This window comes from Gossypium hirsutum, chromosome A13 (genome assembly GCF_007990345.1).
Source record: "Gossypium hirsutum isolate 1008001.06 chromosome A13, Gossypium_hirsutum_v2.1, whole genome shotgun sequence".
NCBI lineage: Eukaryota > Viridiplantae > Streptophyta > Magnoliopsida > Malvales > Malvaceae > Gossypium > Gossypium hirsutum.
In genome coordinates, this window is record NC_053436.1 from 6,799,147 (window position 1) to 6,821,458 (window position 22,312).

The 22,312-nt window shown below is 36.4% G+C and overlaps 1 protein-coding gene and 1 pseudogene across 1 annotated transcript; both read right to left on the reverse strand.

The window, feature by feature from the left end:
* Positions 1-16,179: 16,179 nt before the first annotated feature.
* LOC121212247 (L-type lectin-domain containing receptor kinase IX.1-like) lies at positions 16,180-18,478 on the reverse strand (annotated as a pseudogene).
* A 1,407-nt stretch (positions 18,479-19,885) lies between these two features.
* LOC107918596 (L-type lectin-domain containing receptor kinase IX.1) lies at positions 19,886-21,976 on the reverse strand. Its single transcript, XM_016848186.2, has one exon. The coding sequence runs from the start codon at positions 21,951-21,953 to the stop codon at positions 20,070-20,072; it is 1,884 nt and encodes a 627-aa protein (XP_016703675.2). The 5' UTR covers positions 21,954-21,976; the 3' UTR covers positions 19,886-20,069.
* Positions 21,977-22,312: the final 336 nt, after the last annotated feature.

The following is a 22,312-nucleotide window of genomic DNA, read 5'->3' on the forward strand; positions in this document are numbered from 1 at the left end:
TCTATCATTCTCAAAGTCAGATTAGAGATAGAGATTACGTTATGGGCAATGCTGTGACTCAAGTGCGGGAAGTGGCTGATCACCTGCAAATATTAGCAGTTCAGGCTGATGTATTGAGTTTAAAATATGAGTCAGAATCAAGCCGAGGTCGAGATTTAGCTTGGCTTCTTAGGAAGGTTAAGGCTTTGGGTATAAAGGCGAAGCCGTATATGTAATTTATTTTATGTAAAGAAATTGGCTTTCTAGTTGAGTTTTCTAATGAAATTCAATTCGAATCAATGCCTCTTTTTGCATTCATCTCATACATTTGCATTACATCATATGCAGTAAGTTTTATAAAATAACCCTAATAAAATTAAATTACGGAAGTTACCCTGGAAACCAACAAAAATCTAATCAAATATCACTACGGTACTCGTCGCCAAACAAAAGCAATGGATCAAAGGTTGGAAAGATTGGAACAGTTGCAACGAGAGATGCAAGATCAGATGCATGAACGGCTGGAAAAAATCCAGCAGGACATGTTAGAATCCCAGAACACTGTGATGAACCAATTAAAGCAGTTATTGGCTGGAGGGAATAACAAAGGAAAAGACCCCGTAGTTGATGCTGGGGAGGATCACGATGACCCTGTTTATCCTCCAGGTTTCACCCCAACTGACATCCAAGCACAACCAGAGGTGTACCCACAGAGGGTACCGGTTACCATTGGACCTCAATATCTGGCTGGTGCCTCGGTACCAGTGCATTTTCAAATGGGCTCGGGTTCTAATCCCGGGGATAATCCCACTAATCCTGTGGTCCCAGTCTCGATGACGTGGCAGAAACAGACAAAATAAGAATGAACCTGCCAAAACAACTGGAGGACCGATGTAGATGGTTAGAGGAAAAATTTAGAGCCATGGAGAACATCGACTATCATCGCGGGGTTGACGCCAAGGATCTGAGTTTGGTCCCTGATTTAGTACTCCCACCTAAGTTCAAAATGCCGGAATTCGAAAAATATAATGGGACTAGTTGTCCTGAAGCTCATATAACTATGTTCTGTCGAAGAATGACAGGATACGTCAACAATGATCAGCTGTTAATCCACTGCTTCCAGGACAGTTTGATCGGATCCGCAGCCAAATGGTACAACCAACTGAGTCGTGCTAAAGTTAGTTCATGGAGAGACTTGGCGCAAGCTTTTATGAAGCAATACAGTCATGTAACAGATATAACGCCCGATCGAATTACGTTACAAAACATGGAAAAAAAGCCTAGCGAGAATTTTAGGCAATACGCCCAACGATGGAGAGAAGTGGCAACACAAGTCCAGCCACCCTTTTTGGAAAAAGAGGTCACCATGTTATTTATCAACACTTTGAAAGCCCCGTTCATCAACCACATGTTGGGGAGTGCTACCAAGAGCTTCTCGGATATGGTAATGTCTGGTGAAATGATTGAGAACGCGGTAAGGAGCGGTAAAATTGACACGGGGGAAAACTTCAAAAGACCAGCCCCAAGGAAAAAAGAGGGCGAAGTAAACAACGTAAGCACATATAGCAAGAGCCATTCAAAACCGATTACTGTTGGCCCTCCAAAAATGATAACCACTAGTCACCAAGCCCCCTCAAGGCAGGAACCCAACACGAGGCCTAACACAAGGACTAACACAGAGAGACTTCAATTCACGCCCATTCCAATAACATACGGGGAACTGTATCAGAAGTTATTTGATGCACACATAGTATCTCCATTTTATCTAGAGCCTATGCAACCTCCATATCCTAAATGGTATGACACGAATGCCCAATGTGAATACCATGCAGGGATACCAGGGCACTCAATTGAGAACTGCACTAGGTTTAAAAATGCGGTGGAAAGGTTCATTAAGATGGGGATTGTGAAGTTTGACAACCCATTAGGACCCAACGTAGTAGCGAATCCGTTACCCGATCATGCTGATAAAGGGGTAAACGTAATAATCGAATGTGGGAGAAAGAGAATCAAAACCGACATTGCAGAGATAAAAACCCCATTGAGTTGGGTTTGGAGACAAATGATAGAAGGAGGTCTCATCAAACAAGATTCAAAAGAAAGGCCCGGAGGAACGAAGACGTACTGCAAGTTTCATGCTGAAGAAGACCATGACATTCAAAACTCCACTGAATTCAAGGCCATGGTACAAAATCTGATGAACAACAAAGAGCTAGAATTTTATGAAGAGATCAAAGGACTTGAAAAAGGAGAAGTTTATGCCTCGGAGGATGGGCCTACGAGAAAGGCCCAAAATCACCCGGTGGTGATTATTTCAAGGCCAACAAGCACAGGATCTGGAATACAACTGGCGCCAAGGGTCATAATCCAAAAACCTGTAGCCTTTCCTTACAAGGATAGCAAAAAGATTCCTTGGAATTATGACTGCAATGTGATGATCACGGGAGAGGAGAACCCAATAAATGCTTCAGAAGAGGGTAATGACGCAGGCTTCTATACGCGTAGTGGAAAATGTTACGACCCGAGAAATACAAAAAGGGAGCCTATAAAAGGAAAAGCCTTGGCGGTTGAACAAGATAAAACGAAGACGACCGGAATTGAACCGCATATTAACACACCGGTGACTGAAAATGAGGCTAGAGAATTCCTAAAATTCTTGAAGCATAGCGAGTATAGCGTGGTGGAACAACTGCATAAGCAACCGGCTCGCATCTCAATGCTCGAGTTACTTCTAAGTTCAGAGATACATCGTAATGCGTTGATAAAAGTGCTAAATGAGACTTATGTCGCTAAAGATATCTCAGTGAACAAATTGGATCGCCTGGTTAACAATATAAATGCCGATAACTTCATCTTCTTCAACGATGATGAGATCCCGCCAGGTGGTATGGGATCTACCAAGGCCTTGCACATCACTGCCCGTTGCAAGGGGTGTATACTACCGGCGGTACTCGTTGACAATGGATCGGCCCTGAATGTTTTACCCCTGTCCACATTAAACAGGCTACCTGTGGATAGTTCTCACATGAAATCATGCCAAAATATAGTGAGAGCATTTGATGGCACTGAGAGAAAAGTGATGGGGAGAATCGAGATACCTCTATTGATTGGTCCAAATACATACGAGGTGGACTTTTTGGTAATAGATATTAAACCATCTTACAATTGCCTATTGGGGAGGCCTTGGATCCATTCTGCAGGAGCTGTACCATCGTCACTTCACCAAAAGTTAAAATTGGTGATAGAGGGTCGATTGGTGACTATAGGTGCAGAAGAAGACATCATTGCATCAGTCACCGATGATATGCCATACATAGAGGCTGATAGTGAAGCGATAGAATGTTCATTCCGATCATTGGAATTCGTAAATGCCACATTTGTCATCGAGATGAGCAAAATCCCAGAGCCTAAGATATCTAAAGCTATGTCAATGAGCTTACAGCTAACGATGGGAAAGGGAGCATTGCCTGGAAGAGGATTGGGAAAATACCTCAAAGGAAGGGTTGGAGTACCGATCCTAGTTAACAAATAGGACCGTTATGGTTTGGGATATAAGCCTAATGCGAGGGAAAGGAGGAAAGAGATGGAGAAAAAATAAGAAAAGAGAAGAGCACATTTGGGCGGGATAGAAGTCAAGTGGGGACCGATAACCTTTCCCCATATATCTAAGACTTTTGTTTCAGGGGGAATTGTCCACCCTGAAGAGAATGATGAGGTTACAAAAGGAAGGATTGAGAGGTTGGACATCAATGCCATATCCGCGGAAGAAAGGGTGGAAAGGAATTTATCGGGCATTCGTCCTTACGAACCTGGAAGTGTTCTGAATAACTGGACTGCAGAAGAGATCCCTGTAACATTTAGAGCTAATTCAGAGTAATATTCAGAACACTTGTTGCCCTAAGCCTGGGGTGATAAGAACCCTTTGTAAAAGGCACATGTCCAAAATCTAATTTCAGTGAAAACTTATCATTCAGTTTCATCTTGAGCAAATATTCTTTCATTCTTTTCATTCCCTTTATAATCATACTATGCATACAAGTATTCTTAGATTCTTTTATTTGGGCCTCCATTTGTTCTAATAACAGGTCTTCAGATATCAACGAGATGAGCGACTCTGTTACTAATTCAGAGTCTCTATTTGAGCAAGACATGAGTATAGATGATCCTTAAGATTTTGAAGGTGACCAAGACAGCATTTTATCTTCGGATTTGTTAAGAATGATGGAAGAAGAAGAAAAACAAATTCTACCCTATAAGGAATCAGTAGAAGTTGTGATCTTAGAAGAGGGCAGAGAGGTAAAAATTGGCGCTTGCATTGCCAAGGAAACAAGGAAAGACCTTGTTGAGTTGCTTTAAAAGTTTAAAGATGTCTTCGCGTGGTCCTACCAAGATATGCCAGGGTTAAGTACTGATATCGTGGTACACCGATTGCCTATAAAGGAAGAATGCAAACCAGTCCAACAAAAGCTCCGAAGGATGAGGCCTGATGTCTTGCTAAAAATAAAGGAAGAAGTTAAGAAGCAATTTGATGCTGGTTTCTTACAGGTGGTCAAGTACTCAGAATGGGTAGCCAATATAGTCCCTATTCCTAAGAAAGATGGGAAGGTGCGAATGTGTGTGGACTACAGAGACTTGAACAAAGCTAACCCAAAAGATAATTTCCCACTGCCTCATATCGATACCTTGGTAGACAACACGGCCGGATACTCACTGTTCTCTTTCATGGATGGTTTCTCCGGGTACAACCAAATTAAGATGCTTTCTGAAGACAGGGAGAAGACCACATTCATAATGATGTGGAGGACGTTTTGTTATAAAGTGATGCCTTTTGGATTAAAAAATGCGGGAGCAACGTATCAGAGAGCCATGGTAGCATTATTCCATGATATGATGCATAAAGAGATAGAAGTTTATGTTGATGACATGATCGCAAAATCCAGAACAGAAGGGGAACACGTGCAAGTTCTGAGAAAACTGTTTCTAAGGTTAAGGAGGTTCCAGCTAAAACTTAACCCAGCCAAGTGTACTTTCGAGGCTAGATCAGGAAAATTGCTAGGATTCTTAGTCAGCGAAAAGGGAATTGAAATTGACCCAGACAAAGTTAAGGCCATACAAGAATTACCTCCGCCAAGTACTCAAAAAGAAGTTCGGGGTTTCCTAGGAAGACTAAATTACATCGCTCGATTCATTTCACAATTAACTAAGAAATGTGACCCCATATTCCATCTTCTTAGGAAACACAATCCAGGTGTATGGGATGAGGAGTGCCAAAAAACTTTCGAAAAAGTTAAACATTACTTGTCCAACGCCCCAGTACTGATGCCACCTTGCCCTGACAAGCCACTGATACTATACTTGGCAGTATTTGAGAATTCCATGGGGTGCGTGCTCGGCCAACATGATGAGTCAGGACGAAAAGAAAGAGCGATCTATTATCTCAGTAAGAAGTTCACTGAATGCGAAACGAGATATTCGCCAATTGAAAAATTATGTTGCGCATTGGTTTGGACTACTCGGAGACTGAGACAATACATGTTGTACCATACAACTTGGTTAATCTCAAAGTTAGACCCTTTGAAATACATGATGGAGTCAACTGCTCTAAACGGAAGGATGGCCCGATGGCAAATTCTACTGTCTGAATTTGACATAACCTATGTGAATCAAAAGGCTGTAAAAGGGAGCGCGATAGCAGATTTTCTAGCAAGTAGAGCCCTGGACGATTATGAGCCTTTGAACTTTGATTTCCCAAATGAGGATCTGATGTATGTGGCAACTACTGAAGCAAGCACACAAGAAGGCAATACTTGGAAATTAAATTTTGACGGAGCCTCAAATGCCATGGGCAACGGGATTGGGGCAGTCTTGGTATCTCCAAATGGTGATCATTATCCTTTCACCAGTAAATTAGATTTTGATTGTACAAATAACATGGCGGAATATGAAGCATGTATCATGGGAATCCGCACGGCTAGGGAACGCAAAATCAAGGTACTTGAGGTATATGGGGATTCGGTATTGGTAATTTATCAGCTCAAAGGCGAATGGGAAACAAGAGACCCTAAGTTGATTAGTTACCGAAGGATAGTCCTAGAATTGATTGAGGAGTTTGACGACATCACTTTTTGTTATCTCCTACGAGACGAGAATCAGATGGCCAACGCTTTAGCTACATTGGCTTCCATGATCAAAGTAAATAGACCAGAGGATGTGAAGCCTATCCAAATGAGCGTTTATAATGCTCCAGCCCACTGTTGTAACATTGACGAGGAAGAAGAAAAGGACGACAACCCTTGGTATCAGGATATATTGCGATACGTGAAAAATCGTGAATACCCAAACCAAGCAATTGAGAATTACAAGAGAATGTTGAGGAGGATGGCCAGTGGTTATGTCTTAGATGGAGAGATCTTGTACAAAAAAGGAAAAGATCAGGTGCTGTTAAGATGTGTGGACGCTGTGGAAGCCAAGCAGATCTTGGAAGAAGTCCATGATGGTATTTGTGGAACACACGCTAACGGTTTCACAATGGCCAGACAGATCATGAGATTTGGATATTATTGGTCTACCATGGAAGGAGACTGCATCAAATATGCTAAGAAGTGCCATAAATGCCAGATTTACGGAGACAAAATTCATGTGCCTCCATCACCTCTTCACGTCATGACTTCCCCATGGTCTTTCTCCATGTGGGGCATGGACGTCATTGGGCCGATATCGCCAAAGGCTTCAAACGGACATCGTTTTATTTTTGTAGTGATTGACTACTTTACTAAGTGGGTAGAGGCTACTTCTTACGCCAACGTCACAAAGACAGCTGTCAGCAAGTTTTTAAAGAAGGAAATCATATGTCAGTATGGAATGCCCGAAAGGATTATATCTGACAACGCATTAAATTTGAATAATAGCACGATAGCAGAGGTTTGTAGTCAATTCAAGATCAAGCACCACAACTCATCGCCATATCGTCCAAAGATGAATGGTGCGGTGGAGGCAGCCAATAAAAATATCAAAAAGATTGTGGGGAAAATGACTGAGACCTGTAGAGATTGGCACGAGAAGTTGCCATTCGCCTTCTATGCTTATCGAACGTCCGTCAGGACTTCTACCGGGGCAACACCATTCTCTTTGGTTTATGGAATGGAGGCAGTGCTACCAATTGAGGTTGAAATTCCCTCTCTCTGAGTTTTTTCAGAACTAAAGTTAGACGAAGCAGAATGGGTCCAATCCCGATATGATCAGCTGAACTTGATTGAAGAAAGGAGGTTAAGAGCTATCCGTCATGGTCAAATGTACCAGAAACGAATGATGCGAGCTTACAATAAGAAAGTTCGTCCTAGAAACTTCCATGAAGGGGACTTGGTACTGAAGAAGATCCTTCCCATACAAAAAGACTTCAGAGGAAAGTGGATGCCAAACTGGGAGGGACCTTATGTAGTAAAAAAGGCATTTTCAGGAGGGGCATTAATTTTAACTGGGATGGATGGCAAAAGCTTGCCCAATCCTGTGAATTCGGATTCAGTGAAGAGGTACTTTGCCTAAAAAAAATAAAAAATAAAAAAAATAAAAAAGGAGAGGCCGAGGCGAAAACCCGCAAAGGGCACCTTGAGACCAAAGGGGTTTTGAATTGAAAACCCAGGAATGGGCGATTCAAATTTTCGATCAAAGATGAGGCATAGAGTAGTTTTGTCTTCTCCGAATTAACAAGAAGGAAAGATGCTACATCTTGGGGCATCAACAAAGCCTTCTAGGACTTCTAAACACATATCAAGTTCAAAAGGGTCCTTAAGAAGTTTGGGGCAGAGAAGCTCATGCTACGATATCTGGGGCACCTATTTCCATTTTATTCATTTTTTGTATTTTTGACAAAATACATCATCTTGATTAATTTATTCTCGTTTTGTATTCTAGCAACATTTGCTATCTTGATTAATTTGTTCATTTAGAGCTTTGTTCTCAGCAAATTTTCATCTTATCCGTTGTGATAATCTTGTTCATCTTATTCATCTCGTATCTCAGCAAAATTTGCTATCTTGATTTGTTTGTTTAGAGCTTTGCTCTCAACAAAATTTCATTTTGTCCATTTTGATAATATTTTTCAAGCATTTTTCATTGAAATAACGATTAATGGACTGACAATACACATGCAGAAGGAGTTCTGCATATTACTCTGAAAGTTTCTAAATAATACGAGGACCTGAAACAGGACTATTGTTTAGAACTAACCAAACCTAAGGGTTGGAAACATTTGAGAAATGATAGTCTAAATAGCGTCTATTTCTTTAGGTTTTCTGTCAAAGGTACTGGCTGAACAAGAAGGCATCAGTGATAGAACCTTGATGAACAATGAGGAATGACAACCTAAGCATTAAAAATGGATCATTCTCATGACATTCTACAAATATAATACATACACATCTAGTTAGGAGCATTTGATTCATTCTGATCATGTCATCCTAAACACTAGGCGTAAATAGGTCCTATCTTCCTATATTGGTAGGAAGTGGATCAAAGATGCAGATCTTGTATTCCCATATTGGTGGCGAAGTAGATCGAAGAAAGCAGATCTTGTCTTCATGTATTGGCGTGAAGTAGATCGAAGGTAGCAGATCCTATCTTCCTATATTGGTAGGAAGTGGATCGAAGATGCAGATCTTGTCTTCCCATATTGGTGGCGAAGTAGATTGCAGAAAGCAGATCTTGTCTTCATGCATTGGCGTGAAGTAGATCAAAGGTAGCAGATCCTATCTTCCTATATTGGTAGGAAGTGGATCGACGATGCAGATCTTGTCTTCCCATATTGGTGGCGAAGTAGATCGCAGAAAGCAGATCTTGTCTTCATGTATTGGCGTGAAGTAGATCGAAGATAGCAGGTCCTATCTTCCTATATTGATAGGAAGTGGATCCAAGATACAGATCTTGTCTTCCCATACTGGTGGTGAAGTAGATCGAAGAAAGCAGATCTTGTCTTCCCATATTGGTGGTGAAGTAGATCGAAGAAAGTAGATCTTGTCCCTGTATTTGATAGTGGAATAGATTGAGGATTGCAGATCTTACCTTCCTGTATTTGGCAGCGAAGTAGATCGACGATGGCGGATTTTACCTCCCTGACTACAGTGGAGTACATTGAAGTCGATAACTTTATCTCCCTGCATTCAATAGTGGAATAGAGTGAAGATGACAGATCTTATTCCCCTAAGCTGTAGTGGAGCAGACTAAAAACACAAATCTCATCCCCATGAAGTCGTAACAAAGTAGATTGAAGCTACAAGGCGTATCTGAAGTTGCCGTGAAGTGGATCAAAGCAAGAAGACGCAGTGGACTGAAATGAGGTTACTTGAAGAAGATAAGCACCATAAAATCAAGACTCGGTGAGACCGGGCAAAATTGGCCTTCTTAGTCTTTGCTCTGTTCTCGTTACACGACAACAAGCAAAGAGGGGCAGCTGTACAGGCCAATTTTGGCCCACCCCCAAAACCCAACTAACCTACCCTAACTAAACAAACCCAACGGGCCAACAAAAATAAACCCTAGCCCAAATAAAAAAATGACAGAAACCCTAGCAGCCCTATGCCCATGTGCGCCGCTCAGCCTCGTCTGCCCCCCAGCATCGCATGCACGCCCTCGCCCCCACGACGCCCATACCGTCTGACACTCCCACCACCAACACCGGACATGCCCTGCAAGAACAACAGACAAGCAAAGCAGAAGCAAGAATAGAAAAATAATAACAAAGTGTGTAACAAAACAGGCTATAAAAAGCCGAATGAAACACTGTATTCAGGGGGTTTTTTTTCTTTTTTTTTCGGCATTTTAATACAAAAAGCAGAGAAAAATACAAAAAAAAAGGAAACAAGGAACGAAAACATAAATCGGAAGGTGATTTTGTTTTTCTCTATTATCTTCTCAAATCTATTTTTTTTCCTTTTTCTTCCTCATTTCTAGCATATATATACACATATAATCGAAAAAAAACAAAAAAATAAATTTTTTACCTTTTCCGGCCACCGCGTGCGGTGGCCGTCCGGTGACCGGCCCCCCTGGCTGGATTCCCCTTCCCCCCTCCCTTCTCTCTCCCTTCTCTCTTCCCTCTCTCTTCTTTTTTTTCTTTCCCTCTCCCCAAATGATTTTTTTTGGTTAGTTTAGGCCTTATATAGCCTTCCAAAACGACGTCGTTTTGGGGGCTACACTTAAGCCCCAAAACGACGTCGTTTTGGCCATGCCCGACCCATCCGACCCGACCCGCTAGAGGATCCGCGTGTTTTCGTTTGAATGGGATATTTATGCGCGCAGTCCTTCCGCTTTTCTGATGCTTCACAATTAAGTTTTTTATGGTTTTTAATTTGGCCCTATAATTTCTAACGCTTTTCGATTTAGTCCCCGCCAATGTGCTGCGTTTTAATGGAAAGGAATAATTGTTGTTTCGGTCCCCCAACGTTTCACGTGCGTACAATTAAGTCCCTTTTCTTTGTTTTCATTTCAAATTGGCCCCACAACTTTGTTTTTAATTCAATTTTAGTCCTTTTTTGTTGATTTTTATATCTTTATTAAATATCCTTGTTATTTTTATATTATTAGTATTATTAGTATTACCATTATTATTATGTATTAGTATATATTTTTATTATGTACGTGTATACCTATATATATATTCTCATATTTAATATTTTTATTTCACTTTATTTTAATATTTTATTAATGTTATGTTTGTTTCTTTTATATTCCAATGTTATCATTATTATTATTCTTATTATTTTTATTAGTTTATGCTTTGTTATATATTTATATATTTATAATACGTATATATACTTGATATATTTGTATATACCTCGGTAATATTATTACTAGTTTTCAATATACGCATATATTACCTAAATATTTTAGTATTATGTAAATATTTTAACATTATATTATATATGTATTTATATATTACGTATGTACATATACCTTTTAATATTATATTTTGTATTACGTAAATATTATTTTAAATACTGTATTGTATATATATATATCCTTAGTACCACGTTACATATATATTGTGTATATACTTGTTTTCTTACCCTTATTATATTCATTGTTAATACATTTATTTTTTTATACATGTATACGTACCCTTTTTATAATATTATTTTTTACACATATATGTATATATTTATCTATGTTTTCATATTCTATAATTTATATGCATTTCTTATTTTATGGCTTAAAATTATACATGCATATACATTTTTACATAATTGTATTTATTGTCATCATTGTTATTTGGCGTTTGTTTATTTATTCGTGTACACTTGTGCTTTTTCTAAAAGGTTAGTTCTATTTATTTATTTGTATGCTTTGTTTATGTAATCGCCTCGTCATTTCATTTTGCCTATTGTATTGTTGTTACTCACTTTACTTTGCTCACCTCGTCGTATTCGTTGTTGTTTTGTCAAGCATTGACACTAAACATCAAAAGGAAAATTTTTCTAAATGAGGCAATATTTCGCGTTTGGAAAATCGAGAAAACGTGCCCTAACGTGCTGGGTTTCGATTCCTCGTTCGACTAAATAGCCAAATATCCTCTTAAAGCTTCAAAGTATGGTTTCATTAAACTATAAGGTGATCTTGGTTTCGATGGTTTAGAGTATCGTGTCCTAACGTGCTGGATGTGATATTCCTTCGGAACAAGAGAATCTTATATTTCAATTCACGTTATCAGAGTTTCTTTTAAGGATCGCATTTTTAAAACTCTTCAAATTGTCAATTTTCGACACTAAGACACTGATTAATCAACTAGGTACCAATTTTGGGCGTATCGAGAGTGCTAATCCTTCCTCGTGCTAACCGACTCCCGAACCCGTTTTTCTTTTTTGAATTTCATAGACCAGAATCTTTGTTTTAATAAAAATTAAGTCGTTTATTAAAAACAACCATTTTACGAGGTGACCCGATCACACCTCATCAAAAAAGATTGGTGGCGACTCCCAATTTCGTTTCATTTTCAAAATCCAAGTCGACCCCGTTTTCATCCAAAAAATGGTGTCAACAATTATTATGACAAATGTAAGGTGGAGATAAAATACATGTGTAATAATATGTATAATACAATTGTAATACACGTAATTTTTGTTAAAATAGATATTTATTATTTATTTATTGTTATTAAGTAAATAATTATTATATAAGATTTTTATATGAAAAACTAATTTAAAAGGTGACAAATGTAATATAAATATTTGTTAATAAATAGATATATGTACACTTGTTATAAAATAATTTATTTACTTAATATTAAAGTAATAGATAATTAGATTAAATTATATTATTGTTAATTAAATAATAAAATTATAAGATTGATGTGTGAAAAATAAAATAAATGATGACAATTGTATGGTATTGATGGTGTACATTTGTATATATATATGATTAAATACTTAATAGATATTTAGAATAAATATGTTATAATATATGTTAAGTAAATAAATAAAATAAAGTGTATATATATATATATAGTAATAAAAAAAACAAAAGAAAAAGAAACAGAGAAAGAAGAAACAGGGAACAGACGAAAAAGAAAGAAAGGAAAGGGGAAAGAAAAAAAGAGAGGAAGAATTAGGATTTAGAAGCTTCAAGTTTAATTGGTAAGTTAAATTAAGTCCTTTTCTCTTAAATTTGATATTTTAAAAGCTTTAAAATAAGGTTTTATTGAAATTAAGTTGATATTTTAAGAGTTCATAGGTTTTCAAGTATAGTTTATGTTAAACAAAAAGATGAATTAGGGATTTAATTGAATGAATTTTAAGTTAGAATTGATTAAGGGATTAAATTATAAAAGAAGCTATAAGTTTTATGTTAGAGGGACTAAATTGAAAGAAACTTGAGATTAGGGTTTTATTATGAATATTTGATGGTTAGGGTGAATATGATAGGAAATTGAATAGAAATGAAGTATGAATTGAGTTATAAAAGTAAATGAGTTAAATAGGATCAAATTGAAATCATGGTTTGAATTAAATAGAAATTCAATTATTTATTGTGAATTTATGTTGTAATTAATAGTATAATTATTTTAATTTCCGTAGCTAGCAAAGAACTTGAGGCATTGGCATCGAAAGGAAAGAAAAAATTTGACGAGGGGTAACCGAGTAAATTTGGGTTTGTATTACTATATATAATTCAAATCTATTTATTATTAATTGTTATATTTTAATTAAAATGCATGGTAGATAAATTTAGGAAAGTAATTGAAATAATGATATTGATTTGAATGAAATTGATTTAAAAGTGTTTATGGCTATTGAAATTAAATGTGAACAAATTGGAAATTAAAAGTGATTTGAATTGAATCAAAATGAATTGAATGAAGAAAATATGTGATTATTCAAAATGTATATTGATTGAAAAGTAATTAGTGATTTAAATTTGATTGGAAAATGAATTAAAAATATGAATTGAATAAAAGTGAATTAAATTATGAACATGTGTGAATATATGAATTATGTATTGATTGAAAAGTGGTTTGAATTGAATCGAAGTATGATTATTTGTGAATATATATAAAAAATATGTATTGGTATTGAATTGTATATTGATTAGAAAGTGGAAAGTGAATTTGAATTGGATTATGATTGAATTGTTGAATTGAAAGAGAATTTGGGATTTAAAGTGAAGTTGAATTGAATAAGAAATATGTATTAGTATTGAATTGTATTTTGATTGGTGAATGGAAAGTGTATTTGATTTTGAAAGTGGATTTTTGAAATAAAAGTGAAATTGTGATTTAAGTGGAATTGATGTGAATATTGATTGAAAAAGAGAGAGTGAATTAAATACCCTATTAACTAGTCGGGCTAAGTTGGATATAGTTGGCATGCCATAGGATTGAAAGTGTTCAAGAATACTTCGACCTCGAGTCGATGAGACTCTGGGTGTCACTATTGTACTTGGGATAGATTCGATGAGGTACTGGGTACCACTTTACTTCGGCTAGGCCGATGAGACACTGGGTGTCAACTTTGCTTCGAACTATCCGATGAGGCACTGGGTGCCATTCTGGTGTGTTTGGTTGGATCCGTGTATCCGCCAAAGCCCGGGTTTGTTAATAGGGTGAATAACTGAAATAAGAAAATTAAATAAATTTGATTAATCGTACTATTAAAAGTATGAGAAAGAAATTATGAGTTGAATTGAGATGTGAAATTTGAAGCATGAACATAAGATTCATGAATTTGCTAAAACATCAAATTATTAATATTGAAATCAGTTGAATAAATGAAATGAGAAAATCGAATGAATTTAATCGACTGAACTTTTGAAAGTATGAGAAAGTGAAATTATGAATTAAAATATGAATTGAAATTGAGATATCGAAATAAGAGGTGAAAATGAAATGAATAGGAAATAATGAAATAGTGTATGAGTTAATTGAATATAATCATATGAATTAATTATAATTAATTTTATTGAAAAATGTTGGTTTAAATAATTATTAAAAGACTAATGTTACTGAATAATTGATATTATTACTGAATGATTATATTAAAATACTGAACAACTGATTGTTATTGATTGATTATGAATAGAAACGAATATTTTATTGAGAATAAGTTATTGAATTGAGATATAGAAATGAAATTTATGAAATAATGATTTATGAGATGGTTATTGATGAAATGCATGAAATGAATATTGATGTAGTAAGAAGATATATAAATTAAAATGAAGAAAAGCTATTTAAAATACATATTATTAAATTAAAAATTTAAGTTTAAATGTATGAAAGATTTATTAAAGGTAAAATAGTGGTAAGATTTAATATATATATATATATATGTATGTATATTGTTTTACTTAAGTATTTGAATTATAGTAATACCACTGGGTGTATACTCAACGTACGGTTTGTTTCCGTGCGCAGATTAGGTGCAGGATATTTTTTTGAAGAGTTGAATTTTAAAATTGCAAGCTTTCATCTCATTACATCTTCAAGCAACAATAGGGTATGTTTTAAAATTTTAAATAGAATGGCATGTACTTAAGAAAAATATTAAGTATGTTCCAAGTGTCCGTTTTTATGTTCTAATATATTAGTGATTAGCCAAGAATTACTTTGGCACCAAATGTGATATTCTTATATCAGATTCCTTGAATCGAACATGGCATAGGGATGTTACAGAACTGTTTGAGAGAAAGTGTGCTAACCTTTATGAAGATGGCTAAGATCTGGTAGCATTGTCAGACTAAGGCTAAAAACTTGCTGCATGAAAGTAATGCGTTGAAGGCTTGTGCAGGAGTTGAAGCATATTTTGATTTCATGAATACCTCCAGCGAAGCATAGGAGAAATTTAGAGAGCAATTTCATGATAAAGTAATTCTTCCTCCTGCTACTTTGCAAGTTGAATTAGGAGAAGTATCGATGCTGAGGATGAAGGATTTTCATCCAACTAGGGTGTAACTGAGTTAAGCTGAGCCTGAATACTGTCAAACTTGAACTAGATTAAATATTTATTTTTAAGTTCTAATTGACTCGAGATATAATTGAGTTATTTGAGTTTGAACTTAATTAAGCTCGTTTACTACTTTTTGCATTAAAATAATTAATTAATGGAGTTAACTGTCTGTTAATTGTTTGAACTAACTAGAAGCATTATAAAAATAAAGAACTAAATTACATTAAACTTGAGTCTAATGACTAAAATTTAAATTTAAATTTAAGTATAATAGAAGGACTAAAACTCCAGGAAAAAGTTTTGGTCACTGTTCTAGATGGATAATTTTCAAATTTCCTTTTAAATTTATAATTATCTTGGAATTATAAAATAATTAAATTGTGTGTGAAAAATAAAATTATGTAACAAATATATTTATAAAAAAATTAATATAAAAAATAAATGAGGTTGTAGTTGAAATGGAAAAATAGAGATGTTAAAAGCTATGTATGTATTTTTTTATTTTTATAAAAAAGATATAAAGAGATAAAAAATATCTTTAAAATTATATAGTTCATTTTGTAAAATAATGATATTTTAGTCATTATTCAATTAAGTTGGTGTTCATTCAACTATAATTAAATAAACCATCAATTAAGAATGCAATAATCGATAAATACACTAAATTTATATTTGGTGAGACTTAAATTAATAATATCAACGAAATCTTTTATCATTATATTAACATCTTCGTATAACGAAATTGATAATATAAAGGGAAAAAAAAACATTCCAATAAACTCATTTTTGGGTTTTATTAGTACATGGATGAAATTTGTGGCATTTATATTGAAAATGTTGCGAAAATGAGTGTCGACAAGCAGAGTTAATGGAGTTATTCATGTCCCATATCTATACATATATTTAACGAGGGATTGTAATAGTTAAACATGAAAAACATGGCTCGCTTGCTCTAACTTCAGAAGTATTTGGTGCATGATATGTCGGAATGGGCCTTGAACTTGGAAGTTCCGGCAACGGTGCCTCAAAGTTAAGAACCTGAATAGCTTGCCTTGTTGACGGTCTTAAACTCGGGTCAGGATGAACACACCACAATCCGACGATCAACAAGCATTCGATCTGTTTATCGTCGAACTCCATGCATAGTTTCTGGTCCGCAACATCAAGCAGCCTTTGGTTTCCATATGAATCCCACACCCAGGCCACCAACCATGCCTTGGACTCTTCATATTCAGGCTCTATTGATCGTCTACCGCACGCGATTTAGAGTGCCACAATGCCGAAGCTATAGACATCTGATTCCTTACTAACTTTTCCTGAAGAAATGCACTCCGGTGCCATATAACCGATGGTTCCAGCTAATCGAGTAGTTTGTGAACCTTTTGCATGATCAACTAGCCTAGCTAACCCGAAATCCCCGAGTTTAGCATTGAAATTTGAATCCAACATGATGTTGCTGGCTTTGATATCCCTATGTAGCACGCAATGATCGCCTTCTTCATGTAGATACAATAGAGCCGACGCCAAGTCCTGCACGATTTTGCATCTCACTTCCCAGTTCAGTAAGCTTTTGCCTTTGAAAAGATGGGAATCTAGGCTACCATTAGCCATGAACTCGTAAACGAGTAGGAGCTCGCGTTTTTCGTGACACCAGCCAATAAGCTTGACCAGATTCTTGTGTCTCAATCGGCTAATGATCTTCACTTCGGATGCATATTCCTTGATTCCTTGTTTAGAGGCCTTTGAAATCCTTTTAACAGCAACATGGGTATCCAAGTCCCTCAAGTACCCTCTATAAACTGCACCAAAACCTCCCTCTCCTAGCTTTTCACCTTTGAACATATTTGTCACTTTTGCTAATTCTTCCAGGGAAAATTTCCTCGGCGCCACTCCATGTTGAAAGTCGCTGTCGTGAAAGAACATATCCGATACGTTATTGTGATTGTCTACGTTGGTGTCGTCCTCTCGTCTTAATCTCCTTAAAAAGAACCACAAGGACACACCTAGGCCAAAAATCAAACCACTAACTCCAACAATTAACCCCACCACTAACAAACCTAGGCCAAGAATCAAACCAGAAGCTCCAACAACTAGCCCCACCGCTAATCCTCTAATGTTTTTCCTACTTTTCGGGTGTTCTGAAGGAAAGGAATGTGGTGCAGGAGCAGCGCTTGGCGAGATTGCTCCGATGATTACATGATTGTCATGGTCTCCATTGGAGTTGTCCTTGTTTCTTTTTCTCCTTAAACAGAAGCAACATCCCAAACATAGGACAACAATCAAAGCACAAGCTCCGACAATTAACCCCACCACTAGTCCCATCAGGTCATTCGGATCAAAGGAATCTGATTCAGCAGCAGGGCTTGGCGAGATCGCTCCGATGAGTGACCAATTCTCTGGATGCTTAGCTGGAGGGTCATAGTTACAAACAATAAAAGTTCCCCCGTTATTACATCTCACTTTTGCACATCCGAGACGAATTGAATATTTCCAAATCACTTGAGTATAATAGGCACAGTCATAGCCTGGACTACAGCTATTTGATTCAAAGTCATAGTAGTGCTTCTCATCAATCCACAATTTCACAGCATCGGATCCAGAAAGGTCATTCTTGCTCCATGCAAGATTCTCACCGTAAGGCCCTCTAGACTCCACAAGCTCACACTGCGATATCCTCTGTTTGGCATGGTCTGCTGCGTACCTTGCCACCACATCGTCCCAAGTGAGGGGGCGAACACCGACTGCTGCACGAGCTGCGTTGTGTACATGCAAGTAGTCTTGAGGTGATGAACCATCCGCTGTGGAACTAGGGCTCGGTGCAGCTGCCACCGTCACGTTGGATTGGTTCGAACCTGGTTGATTGGCTCCCAGGGAACCATGTGTTTCCATACGGCCCAACAGAGCCAAGACGAACAAACAAATTGTTACCGAATTCTTGCATAATTTCATTTGCAAAAGAGGGATCAATTAAGCTCATCAAATTATCTATCACAAATGTAAAGTTACAGTAAGACCCAGCAAAAAGTCCACAACACAGCTCAGCCAAACCAGTGGCTTAAATTAAGAGCAATACCATGTTACCTCATCTTTCACGTCACCCAACACAAGGACACTTAATTTTAAAGCTTTGCAACTTAATAAAAGTCAATAGTAATTATTCATTTTTCAGATTTTAAAATTCAGGTATAACTATTAATATAATTAAGATTATTTTATTTATTTGAATTCCATTATGTCTTTTTTAGTTATATTTTATGTTTTTTTATTTCAAAATGACACACTAATAAATTTAACAGAGAAGTTTTAACAATGTTAACAATTAAAATTAAATTTTGAAATATGAAAAAAAATAGAATAAATTTCAAAAAATAAAAATATAAAAAGGACATCTTTTTGACCTAATTTTTTCCGTCTAGAAATTCTGAAATTTCCAAGAAAGGAGGAGGAAGAGTGGAGGTGAGCAAGTCAAGCATCGTGGTCTTTACACAACTAAGTAATAAATAATGAATGGCCTCTCTTTTGTTTGTGTTTTGAAGGAAGCCTCTCAAATCAGGCTAAGTTTGAAACACGTCTGATCTGACCCGTAATTGTATAATATTCCACATGCGGAATTTTCTTGGAAAAAAAAGGTTAATTTTTATAAATATGTTGGAAAAATAAATTATTTGAGAAAATATATTGTTTTTTTAATTTATCGATTTATACTATTTTTAGAGAGAGAAAGAAAAATGTGTCTTATAGAACAAATTTTCACTAAAAATATATAATTTAGTTTTGTTGGTCTAGTAGTTAAATATTAGTGCTTTTTTTCTTAAGATTTTGACTCCTCTCTTACTAAGTCTGATTCCTTTTTTAAGTATTTTAATATGTATTTTTTTCAAGTTTTTTTTTTATTTTTAATTAATAAATCTTTTATATGTGTAAAATTAAAAATCTAATTAAATATTAACAAATATTATTATTTTTAGTAAATATAATTTTTATATGTGTAATATTTATTTTTTTCGCCTATATTATAAGGATATGGTGATTTATAATATTATAAGATCAAATAAATATTACACATATAAAAATTATATTTACTAAAAATAATGATATTTGCAATAATTATTTGATTTTATAAATAAAAGAGTTATTAATTAAAAAGATGAATTAAAACTTAAAAAACTTGAAAATAATATATTTATTAATTTTAAACATTAATTAAATAATAATAATAAGCTTGAAATAATATGAAATAAAAAATTACATATTAAAATGCTTATAAGAGGAATTGAACTTAGGACTAAAGGATGAAATCATAATTATCTAACCATCCAACCAAAACAACTAATATATTTAAAGTATTAATCAAAAACATAAAAAGCTTAAAATTACAACATGAAATAAAAAATTATATAAGAAATATTAAAATTTTATAGAATATTAAAATTACAATAAAAATTTGAATCTAAATTATTTTTAGAGGAGGTAAACACACAACTTGAGATTCATTCTCGATGAAATATTTTAACTAGAGACAATGCCACGTGGTTTTTTTTTTTACCCAAGAAGGAAATATTTTTCTTTAATTAGTATGATAGGTAAGATTTGTGGCATATTTCCATTGAAATATTGCGAGAATAAATTGATCCAGAAAAAATATGGAAAATATTATATTTAACGAGGGACGGTAATAGTTAAAGATGAAAAACATGGCTCACTTGCTTTAACTCCAGAAGCAATTGGTGCATGATATGTGGGAATGGGCCTGGAACCTGGAAGTTCCGGCAACGGTGCCTCGAAGTTAAGAACCTGAATCACTTGCCTTATCGACGGTCTCGAACTTGGGTCAGGATGGACACACCACAATCCAGCAATCAACAAGCATTCGATCTGTTTATCGTCGAACTCCATGCATAGTTTCTGGTCCGCAACATCAAGCAGCCTTTGGTTTCCATATGAATCCCACACCCAGGCTACCAATGATGCCTTGGACTCTTCATATTCAGGCTCTATCGATCGTCTACCGCATGCGATTTCAAGTGCCACGATCCCAAAGCTATAAACGTCCGATTCCTTACTAACTTTTCCTGAAGAAACACACTCCGGTGCCATATAACCCATGGTTCCGGCTAATCGAGTAGTTTGTGAACCTTTTGCATGATCAACTAGCCTAGCTAACCCGAAATCTCCAAGTTTAGCATTGAAATTAGAATTCAACATGATGTTGCTGGTTTTGATATCCCTGTGTAGCACGCAATGATCGCCTTCTTCATGTAGATACAATAGAGCCGACGCCAAGTCCTGCACGATTTTGCATCTCACTTCCCAGTTCAGTAAGCTTTTGCCTTTGAAAAGATGGGAATCTAGGCTACCATTAGCCATGAACTCGTAAACGAGTAGGAGCTCGCGTTTTTCGTGACACCAGCCAATAAGCTTGACCAGATTCTTGTGTCTCAATCGGCTAATGATCTTCACTTCGGATGCATATTCCTTGATTCCTTGTTTAGAGGCCTTTGAAATCCTTTTAACAGCAACATGGGTATCCAAGTCCCTCAAGTACCCTCTATAAACTGCACCAAAACCCCCCTCTCCTAGTTTTTCACCTTTGAAATTATTTGTCACCTTAGCTAATTCTACTAGGGAAAATTTCCTTGGTGCCATTCCGGATCGAAACTCGCCGCCGCTAAAGAACACATCAGATATGTGATCGTGATTGTCTATGTTGACGTTGTCCTTGTGTCTTTTTGTTCTTGAAAAGAACCAGAAGAATAAACCTAGGCCAAAAATCAAACCACAAGCTCCAACAATTAACCCCACCCCTAATCCTCCCATGTTCCTCTTTGGGTGTTCCGAAGGAAATAAGTATGGTGCAGGAGCAGCGCTTGGTGAGATCGCTCTGCTGATTGATTGATTCACATCGATTGGAAGCTTACCGAAGTATGGTGCAGGAGCAGCGCTTGGTGAGATTGCTCTGCTGATTGATTGATTCACATCGATTGGACGCTGACCGATAAAATTACCTGGAGGGTCATAGTTACAAACAATAAAAGTTCCCCCGTTATTGCATCTCGCTTTTGCACATCCGAGACGAACTGAATTGCGCCAAATCACTTGAGTATAATGGCCACATACGTGGCTTGAATTACATAAATTGGATTTCAAATTATAATAGTCCTTCTCATCAATCCACAATCTCACAGCATCGCGTCCAGAGAGATCACCGCTACTCCATGCAAGATTCTCACCATAAGGCCCTCCTGAATGCACGAGGTCACAGTCTGATATCCTCTTTTCGGCATAGTCTGCTGCGTACCTAGCCACCACATTGCTCCAAGTGATGGGGCCAACACCAACCGCCGCACGAGCTGCGTTGTGTACATTCAAGAAGTCTTGAGGTGACGAACCATTCTCCGCAGAAGCAGGGTTTGGCGCAGCTGCCACCGTGACATATTGGATCGAACCTGGTTGAGTGGCTCCTATGGAACCATGTGTTCCCATACGGCTGAACAGAGCCAAGACGACCAAACTAAAGGCTACTGAAATCTTGCATAACTCCATATGATATCCGAAAGAGGCCCTTTGCTGCCTGCTCAATTAGCTCATCAATTATATATCACAAATGTCGAGTTACAGGTGGGCCTAACCGTCAACTAAACGATATGTGGCTTAAATTATGCGCAATACAGCGGGGCTGATTACCCCAACTTTCACGTCACCGAACTAAGCGAGACTCTATTGAGAGAGCTAGTGAACTGTTAGGGACAAAAATGAAAGACTGATTATGTATGAAGCATGGACAATATGAGTACGGTAGGATATGGACATTGTGATACGATAATTTTTAGAAAACGAAGACACGGCAGGATAAGACAATAAAAAAATATTTTTATATATATTTTTATATTAAAATACTTAAT